This window comes from Megalops cyprinoides, chromosome 17 (assembly GCF_013368585.1).
Source record: "Megalops cyprinoides isolate fMegCyp1 chromosome 17, fMegCyp1.pri, whole genome shotgun sequence".
NCBI classification, from domain to species: domain Eukaryota; kingdom Metazoa; phylum Chordata; class Actinopteri; order Elopiformes; family Megalopidae; genus Megalops; species Megalops cyprinoides.
In genome coordinates, this window is record NC_050599.1 from 16,963,190 (window position 1) to 16,981,199 (window position 18,010).

At 42.3% G+C, this 18,010-nt stretch overlaps 2 protein-coding genes across 2 annotated transcripts; one reads left to right on the forward strand and one right to left on the reverse strand.

Moving 5' to 3' along the window:
• The first annotated feature begins 2,382 nt into the window (after window positions 1-2,382).
• Window positions 2,383-10,114, forward strand: hsf2 (heat shock transcription factor 2). Its single transcript, XM_036549858.1, has 12 exons — window positions 2,383-2,562; window positions 3,510-3,618; window positions 3,721-3,848; window positions 4,373-4,497; window positions 4,859-4,934; window positions 5,584-5,645; window positions 5,772-5,850; window positions 6,587-6,711; window positions 6,950-7,189; window positions 7,495-7,594; window positions 8,788-8,857; window positions 9,250-10,114. The coding sequence occupies exons 1-12, from the start codon at window positions 2,470-2,472 to the stop codon at window positions 9,591-9,593; spliced, it is 1,551 nt and encodes a 516-aa protein (XP_036405751.1). The 5' UTR covers window positions 2,383-2,469; the 3' UTR covers window positions 9,594-10,114.
• A 220-nt stretch (window positions 10,115-10,334) lies between these two features.
• serinc1 (serine incorporator 1) lies at window positions 10,335-17,552 on the reverse strand. The gene is made up of 10 exons (XM_036550149.1): window positions 17,412-17,552; window positions 15,775-15,936; window positions 15,038-15,231; window positions 14,509-14,588; window positions 13,647-13,784; window positions 13,328-13,497; window positions 12,952-13,042; window positions 12,479-12,620; window positions 12,059-12,286; window positions 10,335-11,540 (listed from the first exon to the last, which is right to left on the reverse strand). The coding sequence occupies exons 1-10, from the start codon at window positions 17,448-17,450 to the stop codon at window positions 11,402-11,404; spliced, it is 1,383 nt and encodes a 460-aa protein (XP_036406042.1). The 5' UTR covers window positions 17,451-17,552; the 3' UTR covers window positions 10,335-11,401.
• Between the last annotated feature and the right edge of the window lie 458 nt (window positions 17,553-18,010).

Consider the following 18,010-nt stretch of genomic DNA (forward strand, 5'->3'; position numbering starts at 1 on the left):
GCCAGGTAACACGATTACACTATTGAAAAGTTACTTAGAGGAAGTCAACTGCCTGTTGATATACTGCAATGCCCAATTAGCAGAGATATTTGGGAAATGGTGATCAGTGATACATCTGATAGAATTCATCATAATAAAATAGAAACTAACCCCAGAATCACAAAATTTCAAACTGCACTTTGAGCAGCTTTCAGAGTTATTAGCATTTTAAATTGTAATTAGTCTGTAAAATTGAAATTAAACAAACACCATAAAGACCTCGTCTTCTACATCTGTATCTCACAATGTACTCATCTAAGGCTATTACCCCCTGAGACCTGATCTTCTCAAAACCCTTAGTCTATTTCTCCCACTCTTTGACCTAATGCTGTCCAGTTGGCCTACAGGACATGGGTCCCCACTGAGTCTGCTTGCCCTCCAGGTTTCTTCCTTTATATGCACATCATGGGCCTGTAACTGCTGATCGTTTCTCTGCAGAGGTTTGCAACAAGTGTACTTGTGAATTGTCCTATATCAAATAAAACTTGATATTATTACATCAATAAAACTCAATAACCTACACCTGAGCAAGCCGGGCAAAGGACAGGAGGGTCCCATGGGCTTTTGTACAGCTTATTTTGACACGTTGTTATAGGGTGACATCTACTGGTGTTGTAGTGCATACCACACAGCTATTCTAGGATGAATCGTTAATATAGTCCTGATGTCTTCTGGCGTTGTCTGGCGACAGATAGCGCACATATCTGCCTGACAGTTCTCAAGTACACACGGGAAGGAAAAAAAGGGAATTCATAAATCGATCAACATAAATAGTTACTGTTGCCATGGTCATTGCACAACCTCTTCTCTTATTTTATACATCTTTTATATATTGTATTTTATTTTGAGTTACCAACACCTAAAACTATTTTGATCTTGTATTGTGGTGCCATCGCTGAAGCACATGCAATATACAGTGTAAAGAAACTACTGAAGCAGAAAAACATACACTTTTACATGAGTTCCAATAACTCTCTGTTTCACAGACCCATGTCCTATCTAACAGACCGGTGCACAACATACGCCATCTGTTGGGAGACAACGGTTTTCTGAAGCCAAAAATATGGGGGCAGGGCATACCCTGCAGGCAGGAGTTTGATTGGCTGAATACCTACCGGTACACACAGCAACCCTTTGAGCACCAAGCAACCACCTTGCCATGAGCCATCTATCTGTCCTATGTACAATGGAGAATAGCAGGATAAATACATCCGCCCTTGGGACAATGAATATTAAAGACCAAATAGCCTAGTGTGCCAGGCCCGGCACCAGGAGAAAATACAGAGGGGTGCAACTGCAATCCGGGGGGGGGGGGGGATGTCATATCATTAAAAAAGTTATAGATACTATGTAGATAGGAGACAACTGGGATATAAGGAGACAACTGGTGGTGCACTAAGGTCTGCCTGGGGCCCCCATAGAGCCGGGCCTGTAGTATGCAGACATTGAAGCAAGACAAACCGTTATTTAGAAAAAAAAATGATTATAATGCTGCATTCAATGCCAGTGCCCCTGACTCTTACTATTAACCCCTGCACTTAAGAAAGATATGTGGTTAATTAATTTTTGCTTGATAGTAGCGTGATACTAGTCCATCTACTGTGGTTGTTTCGCCAGAAGCTGATGCGAGACCCTAACTTGAATAGAGCTGTCGGCACACTGAAAAAGAAAAAAAAACTAAAATCCACGAGTTTGAGTTAACACTACCAAAATAAATACATTGCAAGTGAGCTGTATCCATTTAGAGTGTGAACATCTGTATACATTTGAGGTAGACACTATAATTCCAACAATTGGCCTTTTTACCTTTTTTCCTTCCAACGGACCTTTGCCGTACGGTTGTCATTGTTGTAAGGACGTTATTCGAAAGCCAATGGAACACAGCAGGACACGTTAGGAGACACATTTTGATGGCGGGAAACATTCAATTACTTCAAAGTTGCTGTCGTGCTACCGTATAGCCATATATAGCTGAATCTGTCCTTTTTGAAGTTGTAACTGTACACGTACATATTTTTGTCCATACGTGTGGCAATTCAACACTGCACAATAATTCTATATCTAATTAGCTCTACGGAATGAGCATAGGGTATTTCTGGTCCTCCTATTACTTTACCAAATAGTTGGAGCTGTAATTAATAGTATAGATACCGATGACGTACCAGACTTGGAAATAGCTTCCACTAGGCCACCGTGGAAGTGAAGACAGACCAGCAATACCAAACAGCTTCGTCGCCGCGACGGCATGATCGTGTTGTTCCATGTGAGAAAACTTACGTAAGTTAGCGACGGGCCAATCAGCGCCTTACTTTTTGGACAGGAAGTTGTATTCGCACGTCGTTGTTTGCCCGTCCTACTGTTTGCACTCAGTGAAAGGGCTGCTACACGTTTGGGCAAAAAAAATATACGTTCAATTTTCTTTATGCCAAAATGAAACAAAATTCCAATGTCCCCGCGTTCCTCACTAAACTTTGGACTCTAGTCGAGGATTCTGACACAAATGAGTTCATCTGCTGGAGCCAGGTAAAATTAAACATCTTTAATTCAACATAGGTGGCGTAGCTAGCTAGCCAGCTAGCTCGACTACTACAAACACAAAGCTAATAAAGGCGACGATGCGAATGGTTATCTACAATTAGCTAGCTATTACGCTAACAAAGAGGTTCACTAGAGACTGTGTGATGTTTAGGTTGGCCAGTTTGCTAGGTAGCTAGCTAACTGGTTGTGAGTTAGATGTAGGCCTTTGTACACTACGATTACGGTTAAGTCGCTAACGTTAGCTAGTAAATAAAGACCTTTCATTGTGTCTGTTGTAACGGTGGTGACATCTACTAGCTTTGTGTCTCCCTTTTCTTGCACGAGTTTTCTTGAGTAGCGCTACTTTCATTCAGTAAACCTGCAAGCTAACAATGGATAATTCAGTGAAAACGTTCGATCTCACTTTAGTTTGATATTATCATATTATAAGGTAATTCCTATGTAAGAGGCCGTTTGCTTTGGTGTAAGGCTAGATAGCTAGCTAATTGTCTCAAGATCGCAAAAACGGTGCAGAATCCAATAGTGCAGGTGATGTAACTGGAAAAAAAAACTGTCAGATGGTTTTATCGTTAATGACCTAAGTAGCAGAGCGACTGGGATTAAATATTTTATAATGGCAAGATCATTGTTTACACCACTCAACTAGACATTTCTTGCAGTTCATTCAGTGTTGTTAGTAACCACCGAGCCACTTGAATCCGGCTAGCTAGCTAGCTAACGTTGTTGTTTTTTTTCTTACATTACGGTTGCATCATGTAGGCAATCAGTGATGAACCACAGCCGCAACAAACCAAAATTAAAGAAGCTTTCAAAACAACGAAATATTGGTGTTCTTTTCGATTTTGACGATATTTTCTTTGTGTAAAGTCAGGCTTTCGATCAGTCAATAGCATGTGCAGCAGTGTGTAATGTGGACTCGTTTGTGTTTGAAGGAGGGCAACAGTTTCCTGGTGTTGGACGAACAGCGATTTGCCAAGGAAATACTGCCCAAGTTTTTCAAGCACAATAACATGGCCAGTTTCGTCAGGCAGCTGAACATGTGTAAGTCATTTTCGTTTTCTACCACTTTTTCTTTCGTTTCATACACCTCTGCGACCTTTGGTTGGCAAGAATTGGAAGCTTTATTTATTTATTTATTTGCAGATGGATTCCGCAAAGTGATGCACATTGACACGGGCATAGTGAAGCAGGAGCGAGATGGGCCGGTGGAATTCCAGCATCCGTTTTTCAAGCACGGGCAAGATGATCTGCTCGAAAACATCAAGAGAAAGGTGGGTACAAAGAGAGAGACATTGTGATAACTTAGAACTGATATACTTGTGGACAGACATGTTAATCAAGGATGCAATTCAGTATGAAACATTCAGGGGCATACTCATGGTTATCACAGATCCCTTTCCCCCCCACGATAAGGCCTTCTTGCCCAACAAGCCTTACACACAGACACCAACTATATTAGTATTATCATAAGAGTAGTTTTCACATTACACATTACATTACAATGTGAAGTATTACACTGCTGTGTTTGTGTTCAGCCAGACAGCCTTTAAAAGGCATTGCATGTTTTGTGATCATGTGATGCAGACATCATGGAGGTCTCATAGTAAATCTGTTCCCAGGCTGCAGTCTACCCCTCACATTTTGACAGTTTTTTTGTTTGAAAAGTAAACATTTATGTCGCATTGCTTTCTTATCTTTATTTCAATAACTGGAAGATACACTCTGCATAGTTTCCTTTTCTGTGTGATTCTGGTTTGTGCTTTTAGGCAGAATTTGCGTTTCTTCCCTTTTGTAGGTGTCCTCAGCCAGGCCGGAGGAGAATAAGCTGCGACAGGAAGACCTGTCAAAGATCCTGCTGAGTGTCCAGAACATTCACGGCAAGCAGGAGAATATAGACTCCAGACTGGCCACACTGAAGCGGTACTGCAGCAGCTCCAGTTCTGTACACCTGCCTGTTTAAAGAAGGATAAAATGTGTTCATCTCTTTACTAAAGAAACCACAGGGGAAATTTATGTGTACATATGGGAATGCTCTGGGGGGGGGGGGGGGGGGGGGGGGGGGCAATAATGCACCCTTTTTTATGCATCAGGCTTTGTTTGTGATGTAAAATGGTGTGTATTTTCAAGTTGATTGGCGTGTTCCAAATAACGTAAATAGAGGGAGACCTTAATGAAAGAGAGGAAGAACAAAGCGGATGAGAGTTTCTGCAGGATGCTATCATCAAAGAGATGAGAGAGATATGAGTCTTGTTTTTTATGCTTATGTTTTTGATTTTTCCAGAGAAAATGAAGCTTTGTGGAGAGAGATATCAGACCTGAGACAGAAGCACACTAATCAGCAGCAGGTTATAAAGAAGGTAAAAGAAGAATGTAATGGCAATAGTAAACCCCTCTCTCCTTTGTGAGCATAATATCAGCTGTGTTAAACGTGGTGCAGGAGAGCACTGTATTTCCACTGTGAAAGACTTTTTAAAGCACTACTTAAATTTACTGTGTTTGTGCATTTCTCTGCAAGACTGCACTCACATGAGTAGTAGTTGCTTACCACTACAACAGCTGTTGTGTTAAGGGAAAGTGATTCACCACCACATAGGCAGTGGGCATTGGGCAAGAATGGTCTGTCATTTATTAAGGATAAAAATACTGGGAAATCTTTTGTTAGAGGCAGATAAAATGAGATAAAATTAGATAAATTGGTTAATAGCCAAACCTTTGTTTGTCTCTGTCAGTGTAATATAGTTTACTCCTTGATCTTTTTTCTTTTTGGATGGAAAAAAATGCACTGTCATCATGTAACTGTGTTATTTCACCTTTGAGCGATGTGTATTTGGTTAGAACTTTGCCCCGTCCCTAGATCGTCACATATTAAAAGCATTCAGAATCTGCTGATTGATGATTTTCATATTTTTGGGTGGGTTTAGAGATGTTAACATGGATAGCATTAGTTTGCATGGACTTGGATTGTCAGTAATAGACAATGTTAACATGCTGTTCTCCTGCTTTCAGCTCATTCAGTTCATAATTACACTTGTTCAAAACAACCGTGTTCTGAGTCTGAAACGCAAAAGGTAAGCTGCAGTCTGGATTTTTTTTTTTTTTTTTGATTTGCTTGCTCTATTTTTTTCCCCTCTGTCTGTGCAGAGGTGGGTGAGCGTGACTCTGCAGTGATCTTTCCTCCCACTCTGCACCTCTAGGCCTCTGCTGATGAACAGCAACGGAAAGAAGCCCAAATTCATCCATCAAATCTTTGACGAACCTGTGGAGCACAGCAAAGTATGTGTCTGAAGGCTGTCATCTCCTTGTGAGCTCTGTGTGGGATTTCTGCTTGAAAGCTAGCCCTGTCTAGTTTGCATAGACTCCTCATGTCACAGTACTGTTCAATCTGTTTGTTGTCACGTCTCTGTGTCTGTTGCGATTCTTAAAAGGTTAGTTCACTGAAAGTGGGTAACTTGTGCCTCTGTTCTCCAGCTGAAGCGTGTTGGATGACATTTAGTTATCTTTCTACTTTTTTTTCTGCCTCAGAAAATGGTTTTATAGTGAGAGAATCTGCTTTAGCGGGATAGCACAGTATTTCAGTGTTCTTTCCCGTCACTCTGCATGGTCAGTGGTTTTCTCACTCCCAGTGTCATTTGGCTGATGTTAGCATAGTGGGTTGCTGGGAGATATTGGAAAGCGGTTCTGCTGTATTTCTGCTGTCCTCTTGCTACTGCTGTGCTCTGTAGAATTAGGTACCCACTTTGACCATGTGGTCCTTGAATACTATATTGCATGCTGTTTTGAGAGGACCTTGTATAATTTTATTAAACTGCAACAGAAAAGTTTGGATATTTCAAAAGTAAGTGATTAATGAATTAAATCGTACCATGTTGCTGCAGTTGGGTAACTTTCCTGTACACGTTGGACTGTTTGCTTTACTGGATGCGTGATTATCATGGTGTTTGGCTGGTTCTATTCAGCCCTAGTGGTGGATTGCCCAATGTGAAGCTTTTCAAATGATTGTCTTCCACAGGGGTCCGTCAATGGCATCAACGGTTTAAAGAACAGTTCCGACATTTCTGATGATGTCATCATCTGTGACGTGACAGACGAGGATACCGAGATCACAGAGGAAACTTCCCAAGCTTTGGATCAAACGTGAGACGATTTTTTTTAAATTATTGATTGGAGCACATTTTTCTCATGTGATTGCAAGCTAATATTAAAAATGCTATATTAAACATATATTTGGACGTGAGATTGACGCATAAGAGTTGCATTTATTGTAGTTTGTTGAATTGATCATGAAATACAAATACAGCTCAAAATGTAAGGTTGTATAACATTAGGTTTAAGTCACTCTGGTACCACATTTGATGCGCCTGTCTTTTTGTAGGGATGTGGAGATTGTGGAGGTACATGGAGTGAGTGACGCAGAGGCAGCAGAAGGAACAGTGGATCTCCTGAGGACGGGCAGCGAAGAGCCCCCAAAAAGCACCACCGATGCCCCCCTGACCAGCAGTGCCCTGCAGCTCAACAAATCCCCTGCCCTGAGCCTTGAGGATCCTGTCAAAATGATGGACTCGATCCTGAGTGAAAATGGAGCCATCTCGCAGAACATTAACCTTCTCGGAAAGTGAGTATCACATTCCCACATTGTTTATACTATCCTAACAAGCTTAACATGACAGCCTTGTGAGGTCAAACTATAAGCACTTCAACTAAGCATATTGTCACTCTCATATCAAATTCCATCATTTGAATTTTTGCTTTTTTCTTTATTTTGCTGTCTTGAACAATAAGAAAGTATGGAAATTTAGTGTGCACTGTTGGTTAAGATGAAGAGCAGATATTAAACTGAAATGAGGGTGAATATTCCGATATAGAGACTCTAGTCCTCCTAAAGGCACAGTTGAACATCAAGAGCTTTCTGTTTCACAGGGTTGAGCTGATGGACTACCTGGATAGTATTGACTGCAGCCTGGAGGACTTTCAGGCAATGCTGTATGGGAAACATTTCATCGATCCAGAGGTCGTAGAGGTATGATCTCAAGAATCATTAGATCTAGAGGTTATGTGGGTGTGATATTCAGAATCATTTGCAAGATATGATTTCGAGGATCGGTAGATCCCAGCCAAGCATCCATACTGACATTACAGGAGGTCTGTGATAAACATCCATGAGAATTCCAAACAGCTTGTTTAAAATTAGTACAGGAAATCTTCCGATTTGTCAAGCTTTAAATCCTCAAATATGCTAAAGATGAGTCTGAAACTAAGTCACCTGTTCCGCTACCTCACAGATTGCACATACTTGCACAGGTCAGTCAAAGTCTCAACACAGATGCAGACACACACAGTATGATAGTGGGTACTGAACAGACAGCATTAGCCACTTGGGGTATCTCCCTTGAAAATTGTTTGTGCGTTTCTTGACAGTGCAGAACCATTGCTGTAAGGTTGTCCTGGAAACATGATTTGGAAAAACCATTGATCAGTGAAATGTGTTCACTGCATTTCGCTGTTTCACGTAATTGCGGAATTGTGCTCTTATGAGATTTCACTGATATTGGTGATGTCCACGATACAGCTTTGCCTCCATCTCCTTTTGAAGGAGTGACTAACTGTCTTGAGTTTACTGAAACTAGTAACATGCATATAATTACATGCCTTAGGTTCAGAGATAACAAGAGAAACAAGCAGTTCCATTTCAGGTCTTGCAGCCTGTGTTGAATGTGCAATGGTAGAACGGCCAAATTGCATCTTTATTATGTTGTAGCTTTTGTTTAGATTGCAAGAAAGTCAAACTGTCTATACAGCACACATGAACTGCACAAAATAAATGACAGAAGCTTGATTTGTGGTGCATATCAGTCGCACAGAAATTTATTTTTGTGAACAATTATTTTCAAAGTGTATTGCGCCATTATATACAATAATCAGTCTGCTGCGGTGACATCATAACCTTGCCCCCACCCCAAAAAAAATTGCATGTAGACTGTGTATTAATCCCATTCACAATTAAGCGATAGTATCAACCTGATATAAAAAGCCTCTTCCTTTCCTTTACCTTCTCTACAAATGTAACTATCACATTTACTATTTTTAAATACTTTCATCTCATCATTTTATGTTTGAAACCTTCCATATTTATGCCATCAGAATACTGTTTATAATATATATAATATATAATACTAGCTTAGTCCTGTTTTTTTTTTTCCTGAATGTCTTCAGGAGACTGATGACTTGAAAGAAAACACCGAGCAGCCAACCAAAGCAGACAAGTGTGAGGCCAGTAACACAGGTGGGTGAAAGATTTTCTGCCACAGGGTTGTCTGGGAATCTGATATAAGTCTGAAGTTGTTAATAAATTGTAAAGATGAAGGGTGGCCATGATCACAGGATTTTACTGTAAATCAAATGCACTGTTTGTCTCCCCTGACTAGCTGAACTGTTTAAAGCTAATTACTAACTTATACACAAAGCGCTGTACGGTGTAGCTATATCAACAGGCTTTTCCTGTAAAAGCTTTATCACTGTGGTTTTAACCTCTGAGGAGTAACATTATTGGAGCTAATATTTGCCAATGCTGTGTGTGTCTGTGTGTATCCATGAGTGATTGTGTGTGTTTGAGTATGTGTATAAATGAGTTGGGTTCACTGTGCTGGGTGTTTACCGCTCTTCTCCTGCCTGCAGATAAACAGCTGATCCAGTACACCACCTGCCCCCTGCTGGCCTTCCTGGACGGCTGCACCCCGCTGGCGCCGGAATCGGAGGCAGCGAGCAGCGGGCTGAGCGAGGCGCTGCTGGAGCGGCCCGCCAGCGACTCCACCAGCCTCCTGGAGCCCAGTCTGGAGCCAGTGGAACCGCCTCCCAGCACTCTGATTGGCCTGGAGCCAGAGGAGGAGGAGCCACCGCGCAGCACCCTCATCCGTCTGGAGCCGCTGACAGAGGCCGAGGCCAGCGAGGCCACCCTCTTTTACCTGTGTGAACTGAACCCCGAAACTCCCAGCACCGAGACCACACCCCTGGAGCTTTAAAGGGAAAAGAGGGCCTATGGAGTAGGAGGAGGAGGAGGAGGATAAAAGGAATGAACCTTTGTATATATTCATCAAAATGATGATCTATTTATTTGCCAGTATCTTTTGGTACATTTCTGTCCAGAGTTCAAGACTACAACATTCCTCACCTTTCAGCAGATGTTGAATTTCAACCATAAATTTCAACTTTTGTTTTTATTTCAGCCGTATCCACTGAGAGCAGTAGGTCTCCCACCTTGAGCTGACGTGGTTGTGATGATGTGCCCAGTTCACATTGCAGCATTTCACTGTTGAATGGTTGAAAAGAAATGCTATTTTATAGCCTCTGTGTTTCGTTTTCAAACGATTACAGCTATCTTTACTGTATAAAGATATAGAAGTGCCTGTATCTTATCTTCCTGTCTTTGTTAAAAAAAAAAACAAAAAAAAAAAACCCGTGTTCTGAATTTCCAGTAGTCCAACCTGTATCAGTAGTACAGAAACACGCAGAAACATGTGATTTGCTTATCCTGTCAGCTTTTTCCCCATTATTTCAAGCTTGGCAATAATAAAAGAATTAGCTACTAATTCTCTTTATTCTGTCATTGAATCAAAGCTTGGTCTGTTTCAAGCAGAGCTGTGAATTTAATGTTGATTGGCTTTGTATGTTTGGCACTTGACCTGTCTCCTGTGTTACTTTTTTAAATAAATGCTTGAAATTTGGTACTTTTTTGGCAAAATCAAAACTGCAAAAGCCACACATGAAGAAACATTACCTTTATTGGAATTAAATGAAGATAGATTACAATGCACTTGCATGTGAAAGGCAAAACAAAAGGAAATAAGTCACATGAGAGGGTGTAATGCTAGCTCTTTTTAAGTGCAACCACAATACATGATCTGTTGCCAGTCTGCTAGAAATACACAAATAATACACCTACTCTGATGTGAAAATGGTCCACAATCAACACGCTCTTACTGTCCACAGTACAAACGCACAAATTCCAAACAATTTAAAATAATCAGTGCAAAGTGTTGACACACACAAATTCTTTATAGACCAAAAACAAAGCCATAAAAGGGTCTTTAGCAGGTTGCAAAGGGTTAGTACTAGGACACCCAATTCAACAATTTTACAGTTACAATGTGTACCAAGTCAAGACACTTTTGGTACAAGTTGTCAGGGAAAAAAAATCACAGCAAATGAAAGCTTCCCAAAGAGGGAGACTTTAATGATGGTAGCTGATTTCATGCAAATGTCAGACTACATGTTTCGCTGTCGGAACAGATGGTTTGATCGCACGCTAAAGGAAATGCAGGAAGGAACCACAGCTCTGCAGGGAATGCGCATCATCAACTGATTTCTTGGAACTATAAATTTAAATCCCGCAGTAAGCAACTAGTGCGAACTGACATTTCAACTGGATTTTCACTATATGGATGCCGTCTGCAGGGAGAACACACCTCAGCTCACTTCCTTCTTTTACATAACTGATACCTGGGACTTCCTCTTCAGCAGTATCCAAACCATTCTGGCAAGAGTCCTCTAGGATCTCTCTCCCTGAAGTCAGAAGTGTAAGAGTATCTCCTAACGACAACTTTTCAAAGACCTGTCAGTTCGTCTTCCCTCATCTTTTCAACAGGTTTCAACACTGAGAAATGCCCATCTACTCTTCACATGCAGTAAAAAGATGTAGGGATCAGCCACAGGAACAAAACGGTACAGTATTTACAAATGCCAATGAAGCTGGTCACACTGGACACTGCAGGTTATTCACAATGCAAATGAAGAAGCGGGGCGTTGCCCGGCTTTGAGGCACGGGGGGGGTTCAGTCAAAGTCGCGGTTGGTGAGGACCAGCGGCGCCACCAGGGTCCAGACGTACAGCGCGATGCAGATCCAGCTGGACGAGATCTTCACCCACACGGACGGCCACTTGCTCGTCATCGTCTCGTAGGAGGAGTCAGGGCTGAGAAACGGACGAGACAGGAAAAATCACTCCCAGGCTTCGTTCTGTAACATGATAGTGACTGCAACGACTATGATCCTTTCTAAAGCAAGCTTATAATAACTGGTCCCATTTCATTCAAGATGCCCTTTGTGACCTGAATTAATTAAAGGGAAATGCATGATGTAACCATCAGGGCCCAGTGCCCTCACAGCTGTCAACTAATGAAGTCTCCTCAGAACAGAACACTGTGAATGGCACACGAGTAGTGACTGCTGTCACACATAGTCAAAAGTATTACTGATAACATACACACACCTGTGCCAGCTAATTTGTCAACATATATTACCTGTAACTATTACACAGCCAGCTCAACCACCTGTACCATTTATTCGGCTGATACACATCCACATCCATACCAGTTAATGAGTGGATACATACACCTATAGGCCTACTACTTACTTAGCTCATACACACAGCCGTACCAGTTTGTCAGCCAATATACATGCCTGTAGCAGTTATTTAGCTGATATACACACCTGTACCAGTTGGTGAGGGTCATCATGATGTAGAGGGAGGCCAGGAAAAGCATGAAGTGGAAGAAGGAGTAGCTGTAGGTGACCCCGTCCTTCTCGTTGTCGACGGCGCGGCGTGCATCTTCTGCCTCCTCCATGGACTCGGGGTGTCCTGCGCCGTCCTCGATCAGTGCTGACTCGTCACTGGTCAGGGTCAGCTTGTTCACCTGGCTATTGGATGAGTTCCGGATGCTGTGGAGAAGACAAAAGGCCTTACCAGCTGAAACAGCAAAAACTGACAATTGACTGCTCAGTTAAACTACTAGTGAAATAAGCAAGCTTGACAGACAACGATGAAAATGTAAAAAAAATACATTCAGTGCATTCATCTTTATATTTTACAGTTTGTGGTTCATGGGTTTTAAAGCAGAGATGTCCCCTTACCTGGAGTACAGAACACACATCAAGAACAGGATCAATCCCACAATTCCTTGGGCATCCCACCACTGCACCACATTGTCTTTGCCAGCAGGGCTAGTACTATTCAGACCAATGATGCCAAGCAGACTTGGGTTACACCTCCTGTCTGAAAAACAGAGAGCAAGGTATGCAAGTCTCTGTGCAAGATCAACATATTCATTTGCAGTCAATACAACACAAGAAGGTCATTGACTTAACTTCAAGAAGAAACTATTGTGACAATGAAGCTACTGTATACAGAAGAGGCTTCTAATTAATACCAGCCCTCAACCACCACACACCGACAGTAAATTAGGTTATACATAAACTAGGCAAATTGTCTTAAATTCATGAGCTGACAGAAAGGATAAGACATACTGTGGCCTCTTTATTAAAAAACACAAATGGGAGTGGTGCACATGTCATAAAAGGGGGAAATCCCCATTAAAGGGACTTACCAGGTTCGTTAGTCATTGCAGACCAGGTCAGGTACATTGTGTACAGGGTAACAAGGGAGGATTGCAGCAGTCCTGACCTGGGCTGAGACTCCTGCAGGAAGACAGCAGGAACATTACTGTTCATCTTCTGACCGCATTCAATACACAGTGTCTCATAGCACCTTAGTACTTTATCACATATCATACTTTATCAATACTAACAGTGCTAGATACTCTAATGCACCCCAGAGAATCATGACAGCAAACATTTTACTGACAGTGTGCTGGGACAGCAGTCTGGTCTGTTCCCATGTTTGTGTATTTCTATAATATCTGTATTACTGCATTTGTCTGTCAAGTATATCAGTGTATTTGTGCTTGTAAACCAGTGTCCCACCTGTATCTTGGGCAGGATGGACATGACAGACGCCCCCACACACAGCAGCATGTTGACGCTGATGAAGGCCTTGTTCTCAGTGCAGCCATCGCTGTGGGTGTAGTACACGTAGAACATGACCAGCGACACCAGGGACAGAACGTAGTTGACGGTCGTCGCGGAGAGGAGGGCTGAAACGGAGAAACAGATCTCAGCGCTCTGCTGGGAACGCACCTGATAAGCGTCCAAGTCACCACCTGCATCACACCCCCACCACGCTGTGACACACTCAGCAGATTCGCATTACCGGAGTGTTTGTTGGAGACGCCGTGTTCCATACCTGCATACCAGCAGCGTGAGTTGCCCTCCTCCATCTTCTCCACCCAGGACTCGTTCCAGGAGTGGGCGAAGTCGATCAGCAGCACCAGCTGGATCAGAATGAAGCAGAAAGCGCCTGCCATGCCCACGTAGAACCACACTGCGGGGGAGCAGAGAAGAGCGGGACGGTCACAGCTCTGCACTCATTAAGAGCTGCTTCACGCTGCAGCCCCACACAAGACAACATCTCACCGCAAAGACTGGGCAGGCTAAAACTACACTGAAGGGATGTTTTTTTCTTTTTTAACTTAATGCTGCTTGGACTTAGTGTTCCCCATAGTATGTGGATGGGCTGACAGTGTGTTCACTGAAAAGAATGAGCCATCCAGACGATGTAAAGATTACTGAATCAGCGTTGTACTGACAAAGAAGCCCTGGGCATCACAAAGACAAGTAGAAACTGGCAGCTGGAATGTGTTCAAAATCAATTCACACTTAACAGTTCACACTAGCAGTTCGCAAACTGCCTCACACAACCATATACACATAGTTATATGTTATATGGTGAAATATTTAGCTACAATTGACGAGTAAATAAATGCCCGCAAGAGTGCTACCTGTAAATACACGACCTATACAATAAAACTAAGGCTAACTAATGTTTGTGCAATATTAAGATAATGATGAAAAAATTAATTTAATCAATTGATGATTGTGTTACTTCTCTATTACTACACCAATGTTCAAACATTTTCATATCATTCTCATTAATTTCAAGTGATCTCACCCTGAGAATGCATTAACTTAAATAACGTCTGATTGCCTGCACTTGTTGTGACTTGTCTTCTCGCTGCAATGGGTAAACTGTGATATAAAAGCTTTACCAGTTGTAAAGGGCCCCTCTGGAATGAAGAATGCACCGACAGAAATGGCTGTTGCAGCAGCAAACTTGAAGAACCAAAAGCTGAAAGAGAAATTTTACTGTGTATGAGAAAGTACCCAGTTGCAGGAATACAATGATTATATTTTTTAAAGGCTTGTTCTACAGAGGATCCAGACAAATAATGAAGGAAAAACACACTGAAGTAGAAAAAAAATTGAAACATTTGGCACATAGTCGTTAACTGCCGGTCAAGTACATATTACGCTTACAATATCAAAAGATGTTTTTAATATGCTGTATATCTCTGCACTTGGTTGTTCAGGGCTGAAAGCCAGTGCAATATCGTATTTCACATCCATCACCTTGCACTTTGCAATCTGGCTCAAGAGTCAGTCTGCTTTGTGAGGCACAATCCATCCCGTGGGCCAAATCGCGTTTATGCAGAGAAGTACGCAAATGCACTCAGTGGCCAGGCGCCTAACCGGTGACCTCATTCCTCTGCCGAGAATCTGATTGGCTGTGCCGCTTACCCATTGTGCACAGCAGCGCGGGGGTCCTGGCTGCTGCGGACCTTGATCATGAGGAGGGAGAAGAGCAGGAAAAACATGGCCATGCCGAAGCAGACACGGTACACGGCCTTGTACCCAACCAGGACATCACAGTTAACATGGCCGTGCACTCCTGGGATGGACGAGCCTGCCCCGCCTTCACAAAAACCAGGTATCTGCAGTTACACAGGAAAAACACTGTTATTAGGGGACAATTTGTGTATTCTGTGTTTCTCAAAGAGATGGGCTGCAACAAGATGCAGCGCACATGAAATCTAAGATGGCAGGGGAGTGCAATTCTAAATAATCAGCTTTATCGCCCCAAGAATTATCCAGATCAAATGAGCAACGCATTTGCCCAAAATGAACAATTCAAAATGTGTGTGCTATTTTGCTACATGCTTGTTTTCTACAGAGCCATAGCTTTTGATGTGAAAAAAGCCATGGCATGTTAAAACTTACATCACATAAAAGTGAAATTCTCTATTCCATGAGATTTAATGCATATTAAGGTGAATCACAGTTCTTTCTGAAACCCAGGAAATAAGTCTGGTTGAACATAACTGGCATAGACCAGACTAATGGCCTTCACCTGGCTGATTTGCCAATGATTGACATGTCTGACTGCCTTCTCTTCTCTTTCTTTTTATTGTCTGAGTGTCTCTGCTGGCCCTTTAATGCGGGCAGCCATGTTGACAAAACACAACTTGGTCCGTCACCTTCTTCAGCTGGCCCTCCATGCCTGGCATGAGCATGATGCAGGCCACGCCCACACCCAGCAGCAGGAAGAAGGCGTAGATGAGCCGTGTGACTGTGGAGTTATTCCCGCTGGGGCAGCACCTGCACAGCAGACAGGGGGCGCTCCCGCACAGGCAGGGGATCTAAGGGGCAGAACCACAGAGGTCGGTCTGGATGCACTCACACACACACACGTACACACGCAAACCAATATATTCATACAGACACGCACACACTCCTAGGAATCTGAAACGCTGACCTCTGATTACTGCCATTCCCAGTGCTTCTATGGAGAGATCTTAGTATTGATCCATAACCGGAAAATATGCATTTGAAAGCGTGCTATATTTCACAAACATTTATCTCTACCAATTTGCTGCTACTGTAATATGAATAAACAAGAGTTATAGCTGGGTATTTGAACAGCAGAAAAGGAGATGACACTTTGCCATAACGTTTTCCTCCAGGAGACATTTAGATACAAAAAACTGGATCAGTCACATGAAATCACCCTCAACACACTTGGCCTCTGTGTATCTACACCTGCAAAGTGCAGGTTTGGAAATTAAATCACATTTACAAGAGATGAGTTTGATTACAGCTTGCTTGAGATAATTAAGATTTAATTAAGTTAATGTACAACATCAGCAAGCAATATTCAACTACAGTTTTCAAAATACGTATAACTAGCTACCGAAACTACTACCTAATAGCTAGGTACCTCAGCGCTAAATATATTGCGTACACCGTCAAAACTCATGAGGCTGACAGTGAACACCCGCTAAACTGGGTAACGTCATGACAGTGCAGATACTAACTGCGATCGCTTCTGAAAACGAAACCGTATTTTCTGGAACCCTAGTTAGTAGCAATACGTCACCTGTAACTATAAGAAACATATGCCATGTAAGCAGACGGCGACTCATTTAGTCCATTTTCTATTCAGTCGTAGTAGCGGTGAGGTTAATTTGCCATGATAGATATTTGGACTTTTTTTTTTTTTTTACTTCAGTCGCTACGCTTTATCTTGGGTTAGACAAAAGTCGGTGTCATAAAACGAAGACATGTTATCTAACGGTAATGGAAATCAACGACTCGTGTCCCTAACCTTAGCCTAGCTAACGTTATAGCTGACAAATTTCTCAGCAACATAGTCTGACTGTCCCAGTTATACAATGGACAGATAACTCTACATTGGTATCTAGCTAACAAAATGACACACAAGAAGGCACGGCGGGGAAACACCCTGATGCGCATGAAACCCGAATCCATGATGGCTAACCTTAGGTCTATGCCTTTAGCCAGTCAACAAACCACCAGCGACATTTGCTTGTTGATGGCAAGATAATAAGAAGCAGATCGAAAGTCCCAGATCTTTAAAGTAGTAAACTGACTTATTAGCTTCCCATATTTACCATTAGCTAGCCTGCTGGTCACCTAGAGTCGGGGGTTGAGAGACACTGGGCTACAAAAATCTCGCAGAGGGGACACCATTTTTATTTTCGTTCTCCATCTTCTCAGCAATGCTGAGACGACATACTGTGCTTTTCAAAAGATCCTGGTCTTCCAAAACGATCAAAATGTATTATTAACGAAGGAATATAGGTAGTGATCTTACCCAGCTTGCCATGGAGCACAGTCCAAGAACAGAACCCATTTTGGCTGCTCAGTTCCCGACCTTTCTCAAAAAGATGGATACCGCCCGTCTGCTTATTGTTTACAGTCTCCTATCACTTCCGTTCTAGGCTTTCAGCGAGAGAAGGGTACTGCGCATGTGCAGATAAACGCAGTCGTCACACAGGAAAGAATATTTTTTTACGCATGCAAGATTCCCAGCAGTCCATCGGCAGGTGTGGCGCATTATCCACTTATAAATTGGTATTACAGTCTGCCATCAAATCCACAGAAGAAAAAGAAAACAGAGTAAGCCTCTCAATAAAGATTATTTATATGATGTCTGCCAGGACAAACTGAGTAAAGACAGTGCACACATATAGAACTATGCACATAATTATGCTGTTGCAACACCTTGCACAAAACTACAAATGGATGCCCTTCACTGTGTGTTTGTGGAAAGACTGCATTAAGAGAATGCAGTGGGGGACACTATATGAATTGCAAGGAGGATATTCATTGGATGGCAGTGTGTGATGGACATGATACAAGTGATCCCAAAATGTCTCAGTGGTGGTATTGTAACAACAGGGCAGAATTACC

Excerpts from the sequence above, each read along its gene's own strand:
- hsf2 (XM_036549858.1), top strand. The coding sequence starts at position 2,470 with ATGAAACAAAATTCCAATGTCCCCGCGTTCCTCACTAAACTTTGGACT. Across the intron at positions 3,849-4,372 it reads TCGAAAACATCAAGAGAAAG|GTGTCCTCAGCCAGGCCGGA; the intron begins GTGGGTACAAAG and ends TCCCTTTTGTAG. Across the intron at positions 7,190-7,494 it reads AACATTAACCTTCTCGGAAA|GGTTGAGCTGATGGACTACC; the intron begins GTGAGTATCACA and ends TCTGTTTCACAG.
- serinc1 (XM_036550149.1), bottom strand. The coding sequence starts at position 17,450 with ATGGGTTCTGTTCTTGGACTGTGCTCCATGGCAAGCTGG. Across the intron at positions 15,232-15,774 it reads TGGAGGGCCAGCTGAAGAAG|ATACCTGGTTTTTGTGAAGG; the intron begins GTGACGGACCAA and ends GTGTAACTGCAG. Across the intron at positions 13,498-13,646 it reads CTCACGCTGCTGGTATGCAG|CCCTCCTCTCCGCGACGACC; the intron begins GTATGGAACACG and ends TCTCCGTTTCAG.